A 16,493-nucleotide genomic window follows, 5' to 3' on the forward strand; every position below is an offset into this window, starting at 1 on the left:
CCCAGAATAACTCAGGTAAGATGTGAGGACAAAGAACACCCTCCTGTTCTGACATAAACTCCACCACTTCACCAGTCCAAATCACACACATCTCATCGTACACACAAAGGCACATCACACACACAGAACGGAAACACTAATGCAAGGTGTTATTTCTTATTATGTCAGCGTTGTGCAGTCTGCTGCATTTATAAGGTGATGTGTGTAAAGGTAGAGGAAGGAAATCCCATTAAAACAAACACAGAGACAATCTGTAGTAAACAAGAAATTAATGCCTCTAATGTGGCTGCTACACCTCCAGGCACACAAACAAGTGTGTGTGTGTGTGTGTGTGTGTGTGTGTGTGTGTGTGTGTGTGTGTGTGTGTGTGTGTGTGTGTGTGTGTGTGTGTGTTTGCGTGCATGTGTGCGTGTGCGTGCGTAGGTATGTAACAGTAATGGGAACTGCCATTGTAGTCGCGGCTGGGCTCCACCCTTCTGTGAGAAGCCAGGACTGGGCGGCAGCGTGGACAGTGGACCCGTCCAGTATGACAGTGAGTTCACACACGCAAACACACACTCTCACCAACACAAAGTGTGTCCTGCTGTTGTTTTAATCCATCTGCACACTGATGAGATCAATTAAGAAATGGGTAAGTCTATAGGTTTGGGGGATTTGTAATATTTCATATGTTGATACCTTCCTGAAATTGTGAATGGTATATAATGGTTTAAGTGTGCAGTGCTAATCCCCCCTCACAAGAGATTCCCACAAAATGTTAATAAAAGTAATATTCTCACACCTATTTCCCTTATTAAGCATAGAAATACACATATACTTTTTTTCAGTCACAGAAGACTGACAAGGCTTATTGCTTCATTAACTTATCATAAAACATACTTCATTCAAACTTAACATGAACAGAATAAAACTCAGCCAAACCGTCTTTGTAACTCTTGTTTGTAATCTAGTTTGTAAGTCCACTGTTCCAACAATCACCACCTCCAGTTTGGTTGAAAAAAATCCCTAATTCACCAAATTAGATGTAAAAAAAAAAAACATGCTGTTATTCCCCACAGTCACTTCTGTGCCTGTTGGCCGCCAGCTGTACACAGTCCTGTAACTTCTCCCTCCACCACTAGTGTCACTGTGTCTTTCAGCTCAGCTGCCTGTTCCACCATTTGAGACTGGAGACTGAGCTCTGGTGGTGTGCACTACATACAATGAATTTAAGAGAAAAAAAGGTGGCTATAGTTATGACAGTATTGAGAAACAGACCTTCGGGATTTCAAAATACCCTGGTATACTGTAATACCGTAATACCACTGGAGCCTCGTATAAATTGCAGGTTTTCCCTCCACAGTCCTGTTACCAAATTGTTTTCTAAAACATCTCACTGATGCATAAGAACTGAAGCATCATGTTTAAACTTCATTTGCTGAGGACGTGCAGGCCCCTAGAGTCAGCAGCATCTGTTGTGTTTGGCTGTTTTGCTTGCTGTTGTGTCCCAGCAAGTCAATACTCTGCAAAATTAATGATATGGCCGGCAGATGAATGACATGTGACCATTTCACTGTGGATGGACGGCCACACGGGAGGAGAGAATCTAAAAAACACACTTTTTCAAATGTATCCACTATTCTGGAAGTGATCTCTGTGAGTATGTTGAAGTGGACTTCATCAGAGCAACAAACAAACTCATTTTAGAAAATTATTTTTAAAAATCCAGGGAAAAATGTCCCGAGAACTTCAGTTAAAATGACCATAATTACATTGCATTGTATTTTTACAATATTGTAGCAGTTTCAATATATTTGCTACATAATATACAAATGCAAAGTTTCCATTGTTTGCAGAAAGGTGCAATAACAACGTTTATTCTGGTGATCAGTTTGTCAAAAGACATGGATAGTTTTAAGGCCCCAAAGGTCCAAAACAAAAACCCTTCTCCATTTGCATCATGGGAACCATGGGATCATTCATTCTAATCATTTACTAGTTAATCTGTCTGGTATGAGACCCCAAAATATATTAAATTCAAATACAAATAGTTGAATTGTTATTTCCTCTTTACACTGCAGTCTCAGTTATGTTCCAGTTTTCGCAGAATGAGCAATTAGAGATGTGGTGGCTGCAGTCTTGTACTGCAATAATAATGCTGCTGTCTCCACAGGTCAGGTGGGGCTGGTAGTGGGGCTGCTGTTTGCCTTCCTGTTGGTCCTGCCTGCAGTGCTGCTGCTCTTCTACTGCTACAGGATCAAGACTTCGTATTACCACAAGTGGCTTTCCCAGAGAGAGAAGAACAAGAGCAACAAGTACTGTTTCCCTGTCTCTCTGTCTCTGTCTGTCTGTCTGTTTGTCTTGGTATTAACAATATCACTGTCATTTTGAGACCATTTTCTGCCACCAATATAATTATGATATCATAGCACAATAATTAATCCATAATTAGGCAGTTCTCTGTACGTTTCTGGGGAAGAGCAGTGCACCCAAATTCATACATATCCCATGTAATCATGAGCCAATAATCTGCATGCATTTTGGAAGGCTGTGATTCAGCCTTTTCTCATTCTAAAGTGGTAAAATAGCAACGCTTTGTCCAGACAGGACCTGCCATGGCTGTCTGATATGTGGGGGGGCAGTGTCACTTGAGAATGCAGCTGGATGAAAGCCCACGTGTATGCATGATACGCTGCTTGATGGCATCAGGTTGAAACTGTGCCAGTAACAAAGTAATATAAGGAACATGAGGGTGCCTATAGGCCGGGTGGGTCAAACAAATCCCCAACTTTCATGGAGGAGTCCAGTGATTGCCGCCCGTCTGAATGTGATGGGCTTTTTGTGTCTTTTACCTCTAATAATAACCATCCATGCTACCATATGTGTTTGTTGACGTCCTGGCTTTGGTTGCCATGTGCTTTTGTTGCGATAACATAACCACGTGTAGCGTAATCCCTCCATGTGCTTTTGTTGACATCATGGTAGCAACAGCTTGGAATGTCAGCAGCAGACGCAGTTTAATATGTAGACATGTAAGTCCAAAGTAAAGCGCCAACATGACGACTATGTGATGAGATGAGAACATGTTGTGCTATCAGGTGATCAATGAATTTATGGGAGCAAAGAAGGAATTACACTAGTAAGTCAGTTATTGCAAAATCCGGCCAATAAAAACAAAACCAAAAGATGCCTCTGCGACCATAAGACAAGCTTAGTGAAGCTCAACAGTTACATCCATAATCAGGCTGGAGCACTGCAGTTGGCTCCCAGGGCTGGGCAGCTGGATTTAAAGAATGGAGGATGAAGTTGTTGGAAGGTCAAACTTCAAACGACAGACTTTTTGGGCTCATTGGCAAGCTAATGACCATCAGGACAGTTCCTCTTTCACTTCAAAAGTGCAGCTGCAGGCTACCGCTTAGCTACATTGTGTTGTCTTAGGAAGGGTGGAGATGGCTAAAATATTGGTGACATTCTTATGTAAACCAACATGCATGTAAACACAACAGTCACTATTGAGGTTTACAAAACGATTGAGGTCAGGTCCATAAATCATATAATTAGTCATCAACATAATTATTGTACCAGGCCTACTGTCTGTATGTGTGTTTACATCATTTACAGGGCACCATTGTATTATTGAAGGTTATTGTACTTGTTAACATTCCCATAATTATTCATAAATCCAGTCAGAAGAAACCACAGAGGTTAGGGACGAAAAACACACAGGATCATTTGTGTCACTCTAATGCCTGGTTCTCTCTGTCTTGGAACTTGTTTGTTTGTGGAGAAACAACAGTGCATTATTATGCAGCGGAGCTTTCACACATCACACTGTCTGCATGAGAAAGGAGGGAAACAAAAAGTGGAAGGAGGAGAAAATGAATCATGCAAGGAAGGAGGAAAAGATTTTAGGAAAAGTAAAGGAAGGGGTGGAAAGGAAGGAGAAAATGTGGTGGCAGAATGGCTTTTTAAAAAAAAAAAGGTCACGGAAGGAGAAAAAAGGCAGAAATGAGAAAGGTAAAGAAGGAGGGCACGTGTCGATTTACAGAAAAGAAAATGGGTAGTAAGGAAGGAGGTGCGAAGGTGGCCAGCGCTCCTAGCAGATCGATGCATACAGCAGAACATTTCCATCTCTAACATCAGCATAAATGGCAGCATTTTGCACTGCAGTTCACCTCCATCAGAACCAAACAAAATCCATGTACCCATAAACCCCGGTGCTTCCTTTATGAGCTCTGCCATATAGCTCACCCGGAGAGACAGCCTCGTCATAACACCGGCTGAGTTAGTGCCTCTGAAAATACTCAGGCGTTTCACGGTGATTTACAGAAGTGAAATGTGTCTGGAAAGGATCCAGCATTATAAGCAAGCTTTTACACAGCCTGACCTTCCAGATGAAGACTGAGAGAAAGGCTAAATATTGGTGATATTGGGCCTCGGCAGGATTTTACGCTAACTGCAGCTAAAGCGAGACAGAGGGGGGAGACGACTAAATGAATGGCTCAGGATATGGAAAATTGAGCCTCTATGATGATTAAAAAAGACTCTTAACAGGAGCGGCTGTTCTGAAAACCCTCTGCTTTTTTTGGTTTTGTTCCACGGCCAATCGTTTGGGTTCATTTACAGTTCAAAAGCAGAGCAGCGGGTGGCTGGAGCTGATTAAAGGCCTCTCTAAGCATATATACGTCCAGAAAGCTTGGAAAGCCTTCCAATCAGCTAAGAGCCTGCACTATATACATACACTGACTTCCTAGTGTATTAGGTACACCTCCACAGTCTAATTCAATCCAATGTGGCAGCCCCAGAGAAAATCCTTCCTTTGTGAAGCTTCTAAGATTTAAATTGACTGTAGTTAGCTGCTGCAAGTTGCAATAGATTACACGTTTCTGAAACATGTACACCTTGAGTACATTTTTTCAGATTTGGCACAGACATTCACCTGGACTCAAGGATGAAGTGATTCAATTCTGGTGGTCAAAGGTCATGGTCAGTGTGACCTTGCGTCTGTGTCATTCTCGTGAACACAATATCTCAAAAACACCTTGAGGGAATTTCCTCAAATTTGAGAATTTGATGCATGTGCGTGAAGCATCCATTTTCCGTTTTCACAGACATGGATGTGAACTGTTGTTGCAACTTGTCTTGTGCGAGGAAGCGTACAATAGCATGGCGGTGGTTCTACTTTTGGTTTTATGGCCTGCAGCTTTACTGTCTGCTTCAGTCTCGCGGCTCTCATTAGTCTGGTTTCTAGCAGCTCTCTGCTGGATGTGTAAATAAGTAACAGTTTGCCAACACATTACCCACATCATCAGCCTCAGAAGGTGAGGCCATGTCAGTGTTGTGTCATCAGCTCTATCCTTTTTTTCCCTCATTTCGTCTCACATCATCCTAGATGACAAACTTAGTCGTGACTTCTGTTATTTTTTCCACACTGGGGCCCTGACATCAATGCCACATTCAGAAACATGATGTTTTATAGTAATGCAGGAACCACCAGAGGCCCCATGATATGATATTATCATGATACTTAAGTCACAATACAATATTACTGAGATTTCAAACTTTTTGTGATCTGAGTATTGTGATCACATATATTGCAATATATTGTGATTTGTTACCTTTATTTGAATGCAAGTTAGAAAAGAAAAGGAAACTTTATTATCATTCATTTTTTAATGATCAATAAATTATAGCCTAGCGTATTATTTTTTTCTGCAGTAAATTGTATCTAGCTGAACAAAAAAGCAATTGATTTTTTTTTTTTTATTGTAGTAGGCTACCAAAAGTTTAATTTGTATCTCCAATATTAACGCGTGTTTTTATCAACATCACTAGTTTATATGGTGTGTGCTGCAGAAATGAGTCCCAAAACTTGAAAATAAGTCAGCTTCTTTGCACTTCAGGTTGCCCCATCTTAAAGTCAGTGGAAAAATCCCATTCACTATTGGTTAAGGGAACCAGGGTGAAGAATGACTTGAGGGGGTTTCCTCAAATGATGAAGTGATGACATTATATATCCAAAAGGTTAAAGGTTAACTGACTGTTATTCAGCATCATTACTCAGGAACAGAAGGGGAGACATTTGGTCAGACACTGAATTGGTGACACTGATCTTGAAACTGTGTTGATTTTAGAGATCTTCTGTGTTGCTGGGTTGAAGATGTGTGTGAAGCATCCATGTTTTAGATTGTGTAGCCTCTTTGCAGCAACATCCATATTTGAAGCATTGTCACCTGTGACAGCTACAGTGAGACCCAACAAACAATGTGAGTAATTCTAATTTTCTGCCTGTCCTCATTTCTCTGCTCAGGACAGAGGCATCGGTGGAGAAAGGGAAGAACGGCCATCTGAATCCTGCCTTTCACCTGAAGGTGGTTGGACCAATCAACAAAGCAAGCGGCCACAAGGGGGTGAGTGGATTGTTTGTTTGTTTGTTTCTTTGTCTGTGTGTGTGTGTGTGTGTGTGTGTGTGTGTGCGTGTGCGTGTGTGTGTGTGTGTGTGTGTGTGTGTGTGTGTGTGTTGTAAAGAAAGAAAAGCAAGTGTGAGAAGGGAAGGAAAAAGAGAGTGGTGACTGTTTCTCTCGCTCTGTTCAGTGAATAATAGAGCGCTCGTGAGGTTGACCTTTATATTTAACTGCCTCATTTTGCAGGAGCTTGTTATATTGTGTGACCACTTAGAGTCCGCCTCCTCCCACGCCCACAACACTTCTCTCTGCTACTTCACTGTGCCTTCAGCGTTATTTCATCATGTCGTTATTTCTTTGTTTTTGTAGCATTTCTTCCATTGGATGGGTTAGCAGAAGAAAGGAAAGACAACCAATGAGTGTTTATTAAATAATAGGAATACACATCATTCATATTGCATCTCTCATAGAAAAAAATGCATTTCAGTGTTATTTGCAGTAAGAGAAACACCCAAATGTATAGTAAAACGAGACCTTAACTGACATATCAGTATTAATCTCCAGATTCATTTTTTTTAAATCAAATAAAGGTAGACCACTTTCATAATTTTGACATGTGAGACAATAGTAGTGTTTTGGGAAATAGTATTTGAATCTGTTGCAATAAATACGAACATGAGTCCCTAGGTTGATATTAATGTCTGATAATAAATTTCTTTCATTTCTTTGAATAAATTGTACCAGCCAGCATTGCATTTGGGTAAGAATATTATAAAATCAAGTGAAAAAGCTGTTCGAAAATAACACTCCCCTGGCTCAATATCAAGGCCTAGTAATGGTTTTAGAAATCTTTTTAAAGCCCCCAAAAACTTGGCTTCAAAACATTCCTCCAACAGTAAATAATCATGACTTAATAAGCAAAACTACACTTAAAAAAATGTGGTTATATACAGACCAAACAACCCACAACTATCATCAGATTCTGTCAGAATCATTTTGGCAGAAAATATTGTGTTAATGTAGGACCACATTTCTAACTAACGTAAAAAAACGACTAAGAAAATATGTCATATCATAATCATATTGTAAATAAAGTTACAACAGGACTGTTCTATTGAAAATATTATTGTTTTTGCAAATTTTTTTTTATAAACAGTATTTTTTGATGTTCAATGAAGAGAGTGATGACTGAAAAAAATATGGAAAGAAAAAGCACACAGTAATCACAATTACAATGCATTCAAAAGGAGGAGGAAAATAAAAACTAAGTTAAAAAATGACTGAAAGGGCGTCCGGTGGTTTAGATTAAGCAGGCACCCCATGTATAATGGCACTGTCCGTGCTGCAGCGGTCACGTGACCGAGTCCAGCTTGTGGCCCTTTTCTGCATGTTGTCCCCTCTCTCTCCCCCTTTCACACTGCTTATCTGTCCTATCTAATAAAGGCAAAATGCCAAAAAAAAAAATCTTAAAAAAAAAAAAAAAATGACTGAAAATTCCATAATTTACTGGAGGGTATAAAAAACAAGTAGTTGTAAAAAGCAGTAATAATAAAAAGTAAAAGCAACACTATATAAGTGCGTTTTAACTAGAAAGAGGATCAACAACTATATACAGTTGGGTATCATCTGCATAGCATTGAAAAGCAATACTGTTGCTATTGACAGTGATGGCTTAATGAAACCTCATGAACCAGTTTCCTTATTTTTGAGCCCACTAGACTCTCCGTTCAACAGTGTTGAAAGAAAACTGAATTGCCATTTCTTTAGCCTTAGTCTTTAAATCAAGAGCACCATCAAGTGGGCTCAGAAAATCATGAAAATGGTTCATGAGGTTTCATTTAGGCAATTCCTTCGTGTTGGCCCTTGTTGTAACAAATAAAGACTGAAAAGTCAACACGTTCTCATCACAATTCGTCACATGTTGCAGCTTTTTCAGTGGATTTCCTCATCTACATATTACGAGTTAGGTATCCTTTTGTGTCTGTTGTTTATGCTCTGTGATGCCACTACTGTGATGGAAACAAACGCATATGGTGGAATGATGTGGGACATAATTTTTTTACTGCAGCACATGCAACAAAAGCACTGATGGTAAGGTTTAGGCAACTAAGTCATGGATGGTTAGATTTAGGGCAAGAAGGCACATGGTAAGGTGTAAAAACATCATATTCAGACAAAAAGCGAACCATAGGCTCATTTGAAAGTCCAGGTTTGTGGGACCCATCCTCCACGTTCTCACCTGATGCCTTTTGGTGTGCTCCAAAAGCACTGACAGAGCAGAGGTATGCTGTTTATGCAGCCTGTCAGTTGTATGTAGACAAGTTTTACCAAGGTTTTCTAAGGACACCAGGTTAAAAATTGGTAGAAGTTATCTGAAGCTTCTTTTTCTTTTTTTGCTAAAGTTTGTGCTGTCTTTGTTTTGATAGCAGCTTCCTCACACCAGCAAAGAGGTCCTGCCTCTCAGACCAGGCCCAGCACCCAATGGCACCCAGCCAGTCAACATTGTGCGACCTCTGAGACCCTCCCAGTCTCCCCAGGGTTGTTCCAGAGACCTCAAGGTGGTTCGCCCGCCTCTCCCAGCTGGCAGGCCCCCAGCAGCCCCGCCCAAATCTCCCGCAACCCCACAGAGACTCAGCCCTCCCAAGAAACCTCTTCCCCTCAACCCGACACGATCTCCACTGGTAAGGACCTCTTTGACCCTTTTCTGAGCTCTGATTGAGTGTCATTGAATTTTAAACTATAACCGAAAAATCCTACATTACTTTCAGCTAGGGAGCCACAAAGGATTTAAGCCTTAGGAAAACCAGAAATCAAAACTTGCTTCTTTTCACATTGAGCAAGAGACAGCTGTCTTTTGATTTTTAAATGTAAAGAGAATGGTACCACTGTAAAGCCATTTCCATTTATAATGGTTTAATTCCATTACTTAAGTCACCAACAGGGCATCAACTTGAGCTGTCAAGCCGCCTGACAGTTAAATTAATCACCATTTTACACGGTATACAGTAAGATCTTCATAAAAACAGACTACATTTTGTGAGTTTAGATATTATTACAAGACAATGTAGCACCCTGCTCCTCTGTAACAGCTCCAAAAGGTGTATTACCAATCTTAAAATTAAAGGATGTGCTCCGTAAGAGATATGGGGCCTTATTTAAAAGATCTAAATCTCATGGTCAAATGTTAATGGCAAAAATGTATTTAGAGCGTGTCCAAATCCACTTTTGCCAGGTATAGGCGCCTAATTTGGGCGCAAAGTATGACACAAAGGGTACAGGGGTAGTATTTAGTCCTTTCATTAATCATAGGTTTGTTTTGGGCATTGCATAAATTCAACCAATCAGAGTTTTACATAAGGGTGTACCACAGTGTCAGACGTGCTATTAGAGAGATTGTGATTGCTCTTGACTGCAGTTTAATGCCTAATGTGTGAACGTAATTTAGAGCTGTTAAACACACAGAGCTAATGAGCTAACTGTTGGACTCTGTGTGTCAGAATAGTTCTGAGATGAATTGCAGAGATTCTATCTGAACCCTTGAGATATAATGATAAACTGCACTATGTTTCTTATCTGATTGCTTTCTTATTGATTGATCCTCTCTAATCAGGGTGTCTCTGTGAAGTGTAAAATGCCTTCCATGCCAACTTTTAAATATATTACTTTTTCTTGTTTGTGCCAGATATCCAATATTTTTTAATGTGACTGTACTTTATGATGTGATCTTTGCGGTGTTAGTGGTAATTTTATCTACAGCACCTGTGTGAAGTGAGAAAGAAGTAAGCTGAACACATTCTGGGGACAACCTGTCCACTGCAGAAACTGGAATTGAGTTGTCCTCCCTGTTCTGTCTATGCAGGGATTTAGTGATGTGTGCTGTATTGGCACTGGTTCCACTTTTCTGTTTTTTAATAAGCTTGTCTCTTTCTGTTTTTGCTGTTTAAGGGACCAATTTTGGTTACAATAAGGTTACAATAAGGTGAATTGGTTGACATTATTTCAGTCGGTCTACTATTGTGTTCATACAACCACAATTTGTAGTCATCAGTTATAAATAAAGGCAACTCATAACTGACATAATATGACTAACATAACTGTCTTATGATCTTCTCTTGTGGCATTTGTGTGGAGTTTACTTTATAGTTTACTCAGCAGTGCCACAGTAACAAGAAAACAGTCATATCACACAATCTGAAAAGTTTATGGTGAACTTTAAGACCACAGTTTGTGTTGTCATTAGTTATACTAAAAAGTTTTGGTAAATGGCAAACGTTAGATGTTATTTAGCAGTCTAAAGAAACGTTGTGAGTTCAGCATCAAACTGCATCTTTTTACTCTCCAAGAGCTGTCTCCAGTGTTTGAAAGCCACACCAATGTTCACTCTAATTTTGCTTCTTCTTACATCGCTTCTTTGCTTTGCTGTGGAACGTTGCTTCTGTGTGGGGGTTGCTTGTGATGGAGATAACGGTCGTTTTCCAGGAGCTTCAGCCATCACTGTGTTTCTTACACACTAACTAACTAATTCACTGACACTGTAACTTCTACACTGTATCCACTGACTGTGCTCCGGCCGGCTCAACCTCTTCCTCTTCTCCTGCGGCTCACTAGAGACTACAGTGACTCACTATCGCCTCTCAGGCCAGGATGTATTATTACAGAGGGGATGGCCCGTCTCTAACTGTTCAGCAGTGGACATCTCTGCAGTACAATACATAGGCATCTTAAACGTAACGTCAAAAGTGTGACTTCTTTCCCCTCTGTTGATAGGGTTAGTTCATTATTTGAATGTTTTCAACTAAAATTATGTCCTTTAATTAATTTATTTTTTTCGTGACTCTGTCCTTATATTCTACATCACTTTTGGGCATCTGTGGCTCAGAGGTAGAGCGGGTCGTCTTCTAATCATAGGGTCAGTGGTTTGATCCCCAGCTCCTCCACTCAACATGTCAAAGTATCCATGGGCAAGATACCAAACCCCAAATTGCTCCTGATGCTGTGTGAGTGTGTGTGAATAGTTACTAAGAGGCAGGTGGCACCATGAATGGTAGTCTCAGCCACCAGTGTGTGTGAATGTGTGTGTGAATGTGTGTGTGAATGGGTGAATGTGTCATGTAGTGTAAAAGTGCTTTCCATAGTCAAAAAAGACTAAAAAAGCACTACACAAGTGCAGTCCATTCATCATTTACTATTTGGCAATAGCCATGGGTCTTTTTCCTTTTTTCGCTCTTAAAATCCATCCAAAAGTCTGAATTTACAAGAAGAATAGACATTTATCTTCTTAAGAACAGGAATATGAGAAATAGGAAGTTGTGTTGTAGACAGCATTTCACGAGGCTTATAAAGTTTCCCCAGACTCAGCAATTCATAAACTCGAGTGATTTTTTTGAAGGAGTCAGGTAATTTCTCTACAGGTGACAAATGAATGTCAGTTACTGAACTCTTTCAGTTTTGCACCAAAAACATTGAATCAACTGCAAAATAACATTAATTTGTTCTAACTTCCTCTGTCAGAAGTCACGCTGCATAACATCACAGTTAGTCTCCAAAAGGAACCAAAACACTCAACGACTCATTCATTTGATCAGGCAAAAACTTTGTTAAAGTCACAGTGGAGAGACAGCAGAAGTGATGGAGAGCTGAACAGTGCACACCTGTGTCTGCAAACTGTGAGTGAAGGGAAACTAAGTGAAATAGAGTAGACATACTCTGTTACACGTTAAAGTACTGCACGCAAAATAGCCTTCAAGTAAAAATACAAAAATTGTCAGCAGCAAAATAAACTTAAAGTACCAAAAAAAGCTATACACTATGTGGAACAATGACTTATATATTATCATTGTATTATAATTATTGATGCATTCAGGTGTTCATGACTTTAATTTAGCTGCTCGTAAAGATGGAGCTCATTTCACTGACTTGATATACTGCTGGGTAGATGAATCCAATACTACTACTACTACTACTACTACTACTAATGATAATAATAATAATAATAATAATAATAATAATAATAATAATAATATGTCATCATTTATGAGATTATATTTTATATTAATCATACGGATATTCAAGTGGGTTAGGGTTGGGGTAACTATTCAAGTAACTAAAGCTGTTAGATAAATGTAACGTGGAACAAATTAAATATTTCCCTTTTACATGGAGTCAAAGTGCAAAATGACATTAAATGGAAATTTCTCAAGAGAAATACAAGTACTTCAAAATTGTACGTAGGTATAGTAAATGTAATGTAGTAAAGTACCATCCTACCATTTTTAACATTTAACTGTTTTTCAAACTGAAAAAAAATGTTAAACCCTTTGAAACCATGGAAATTTGGCTTGATACCTTTCAAAATTATCGAAGGAAGGCAATGAGCAATCTTTAGAAGAAATTACCCAAAACAAGAAAATAAAAACAAAGAAAGAAAAAAACGAAAAAGACAGAAAGAAAGAAATGACTGGAGAAAAAGTTCTGAAAATCATCATGATCCTTTAAAATACATTTCAATGTATAATTAAGATCTTTAGCAATATAGGTTCTTTGGACATTTTTCCCTAGATATTTTTAAAACATTTTTAAGTCTAGTAATATCTTGCAGTTTACTGGACATTTCTTGCCAGGTTGCCCTATTCAAATACTTGTGAAAGGCATCTGAATGCAGCACATGAATGTTGATATGCTGTGATATTAGTCCAGATTTCAAAGGGTTAATGATAGCAGTTGTGAAGCTTTTCCTACATAATTTTGATACTGATTACCAACAGTTACTAACCACAATCCACAATTTATCGTAATAGTAGTAGTATTAAAATAATAATAATAGTAATAGTAATAGTTAAAAAAAAAACTTCACATTTCAACTTTTCATTGATTAAGACATGTACTTTTAATGTAAATAAGGTGCCGGGGTGCAAAAAAAAAATCTCCAGGGGAGCATCCCCTCCCTACAGAGGTGTAGTCTAAGCCCCCAGTGTCCTCAAATGCTAGAGACGCCCCTGTTGTCTCCTGATCTGGTTGGTATGCAGTTGCAGCTGACTGTTGAATAATAGAAATGTCACTGATGAATCTTTCTCTGTGTTGTCTTTCAGTTGGTGTCTGAGCGGCAGTCCAGGCCGTCCCCCTTCCCTCCTCAGAGGCCTCTCCCCCTCAGCCCAGCCCGAGGAGCCTCCCCCACCGTGAGTCCAGCCCGAACTCCGGGCCCCAAAACCTCCCCGGGCCTGCTGGTCATGATGCCCCGGCAGTGGGACCCAAACCTGTGGGCAAAGTGTCAGCTGTCCCCCCTCTCAGAGCTCTCAGGTGGGCAAACACACACAGTCTGTAGTGTAATGTAGTCAGTTGCTCTCAGTTGCTCAGGAAGTTCAGGGTTTGATGTTCTTGCCAACAGAGTTTTTTTTGTTAGGATGACATAGTACAGGTGAAAAATAGGACAAATGAAACTGACATTATGATTTGATCATAGACTGTATATAAAGATGGACAACATGACAAGTGTAGCTTTTCAATCTGAATCGCCCCCTGGTGTCTGACTGCAGTATAGGTCATAAAGCCCGCCCCATCCATGTTAGTGTATGGGTCATAGACCAACTGAAAACTCAAAGTACATGCCAAAAACATTTTTCCCAAAGATAGTTTCTATCACTAAGGGCAATTGTCATCACCTTGATGTTTCTTCAAGTGTCTGTTTTTATGATAAATCCAGTTTTATAATGAGTTATTAAAAATCTACAGAAAGGGGATTTTTCACAATTATTGACAGCTGTGATAGCCAGATTCAGTGGAGCTGCTCCGGATTGGACAGACAGGTGTTTAGTCAGGAACTCCCCCACCGCAGATACCGCTACTGCACAGACTGTGACCTAGAAAAGCCAAAAAAGTGTTTCCCATGCAGTTTTGGCAATTGTGGATTTTTCAAATCCCCTGAAATACAACCTCATGTTAGCATAAAATCTTTTAAACTTTTTTTTTAAATTGATGTGTTTCCATTAGGCATATTTTAAAATCGCAATTTTTGTGTGAACCACATCACAGTATTTTCTACTTGAAGAACATCACTGAACACTTTTCCTTACTACTCTGACTTCAAATTGACCTGAGGGAGCAAAATTTTTCTCGATACTATCTAAAGTGTAATGTAATTTTCGTAAAGCAGCTGTTGTTTTTATTTGTATCAGCGAATTTTAACCATGTTTTAAAAGTGGGGGTGTTATCTGTGAAAACTGCAAGAAAACCTGCCTCACAGCATTCCTATCTTTTCATTTCATGCTGTTTTGTTTTCAGGGTGGCTGTGGGCACATAAACACTCTGAGTTTACCAACCATGCAATTCATTGACTCGCTTCTTCATCTGCAATCAATTTTCATTTTTTATCAGTGACAGGTCGTCATTCTAAAGGCTGGTACTTGCTTTCTTCAGATGCAGTGATGCTTTCGTTCCATACACTTTACCTGTAAATGTGGTAAAGTCAGGCAGGGAGTCCTCAGGGTGATTGTTCTCTAGGGTTTATGGTTCCTCTCCTTCTATAATCTGGCAGATCGATCAAGTTGTCTCTACATGTGGTTCTCCCTGGCAAGATCAGATTTCACACTTACCACCAGCTGCTGGTGGAGCTGCGTTAGAAGCAGGTTGTATCCGACTTTACAGATCCCCGGCTCAACTTGTCTTTGTCTTCAAAGCAAGCTCGACTGTGCTCTGAAAGAAAAACAGGTTTAAAATCAATATCTTTGGAGCTCACTTACTGATAGCTGCTATGTGTGCTTATAATACCTGTTCTTATATTATAACTGCTAGTTTTGTGCCAAAAGTACAATACAACAATCCATCAGTACGTTTACATGCATACTTAAGTGGAGCTATGATTATAGTTTGATTAGTCCATTTAATAGGACTACTGTCCTTGTCCCAGTATACAAGAAGCAGAGGAGAATCCATTTATTGACGAAAGAATGTCCGACATGGTAGGTGGAGATATGCCCCCTTTCAGTTAGTTACTATTGGACCTGCTTCTGGTTGACCTATTACATCACATCCCAAACAAGTCAGCAAGCGGCAATAAGGTTGCATAATAAAAGGTGACGACATGAATACATTTTTGTACTTTTAGTACGCTGCGTTTTACTTTACCGAACCTTTGTCTTGTTCTGTTTTCTTACCTCCTTCTTCTTCTTTTGTTTTTTCTGGCTTTCTTCTTCGAATTTAAGTTATTTGATTTATGGGTCAAAGCCTGGCACGGGCGCTATGGAGCATGAGCAGAACACCTAAGCAGGTTCAAGTCTGGTGTATATACAGTATATGTATATATATGTGTGTGTGTGCTAATTCTAAATTTCTAAAAGAACAAATTTATGGTGGCCTAAGACTTTTTGCACAGTACAGTCTTATTCTAAATTCAGCTCACTGTTTGGGTTTAACCTTAAACTAGAATCTCTTCTTTTTTGTCCGTCCTGCAGACCGGTCCCAGGTGCCAAACCAAACACAGCCTCGCCTCCACCAAGAAAATGACCTTCTCCTCCCCCCTCTTCCCCCCTCAGAGGAGGTGGCCGCTGACAGCCTATTTGCACTAAAGAGACTCTGGCTGGTAAACCACAGAGCTGTCGCACACAGCAGAGGAGGGCCAACACAAAGGTAAAACCTGAGACACGAAAGAACAATGAGGACTCTTACCAGTTCAGACTTAAATCTGAAACCTTACCTACCCCCCCCCTCCCCTCTCATTCTCAATTTTTGAGCCCCTCCACCCTCCTCCTCCTCCCAGCGCTCTAACATTAACCACAAAGACGCGGTTTTGCACGGAGGCCTTGCAGACTGAGACAAGTGTTATCGCTGGGGGACGGTCACATTTGCCAAATCGATTTTTTTAGGATTATTGTTTTTTTTTTAACAGTTAATGCTGTCTGTGTATAAAATATGCATTTTGTAATGACCGTTGTTTTGTTTACAGTTTGATTTATGTCCCGTTATATGATTTATGTTTTGTGCCAAAGAGGTCTCTTCATACCTGGGGTGTGTCCTGGACGCTTGAAATCTTCTTATGTCACGTTAAGTTTGCCGCAAGTCAACTCCTCCATATTTTAAAGGTTTTATAATTTATTGTATTGTATGAGGAATGTCTAA

At 39.7% G+C, this 16,493-nt stretch overlaps 1 protein-coding gene across 1 annotated transcript in view; it reads left to right on the forward strand.

Moving 5' to 3' along the window:
* The window catches only part of LOC121962186 (disintegrin and metalloproteinase domain-containing protein 33-like), a 267,844-nt gene extending 251,881 nt beyond the window's left edge, over nt 1-15,963 (forward strand). The window contains 7 exon segments of the mRNA XM_042512400.1: nt 424-532; nt 2,153-2,294; nt 6,290-6,389; nt 8,813-9,064; nt 13,472-13,613; nt 13,616-13,679; nt 15,830-15,963. Coding sequence (XP_042368334.1) covers nt 424-532; nt 2,153-2,294; nt 6,290-6,389; nt 8,813-9,064; nt 13,472-13,613; nt 13,616-13,679; nt 15,830-15,881 — 861 coding nt within the window. The 3' untranslated portion in view covers nt 15,882-15,963.
* The last annotated feature ends 530 nt before the right edge of the window (nt 15,964-16,493 follow it).

The sequence above is a fragment of the Plectropomus leopardus genome, chromosome 23, assembly GCF_008729295.1.
Source record: "Plectropomus leopardus isolate mb chromosome 23, YSFRI_Pleo_2.0, whole genome shotgun sequence".
Taxonomy (NCBI): Eukaryota; Metazoa; Chordata; class Actinopteri; order Perciformes; family Serranidae; genus Plectropomus; species Plectropomus leopardus.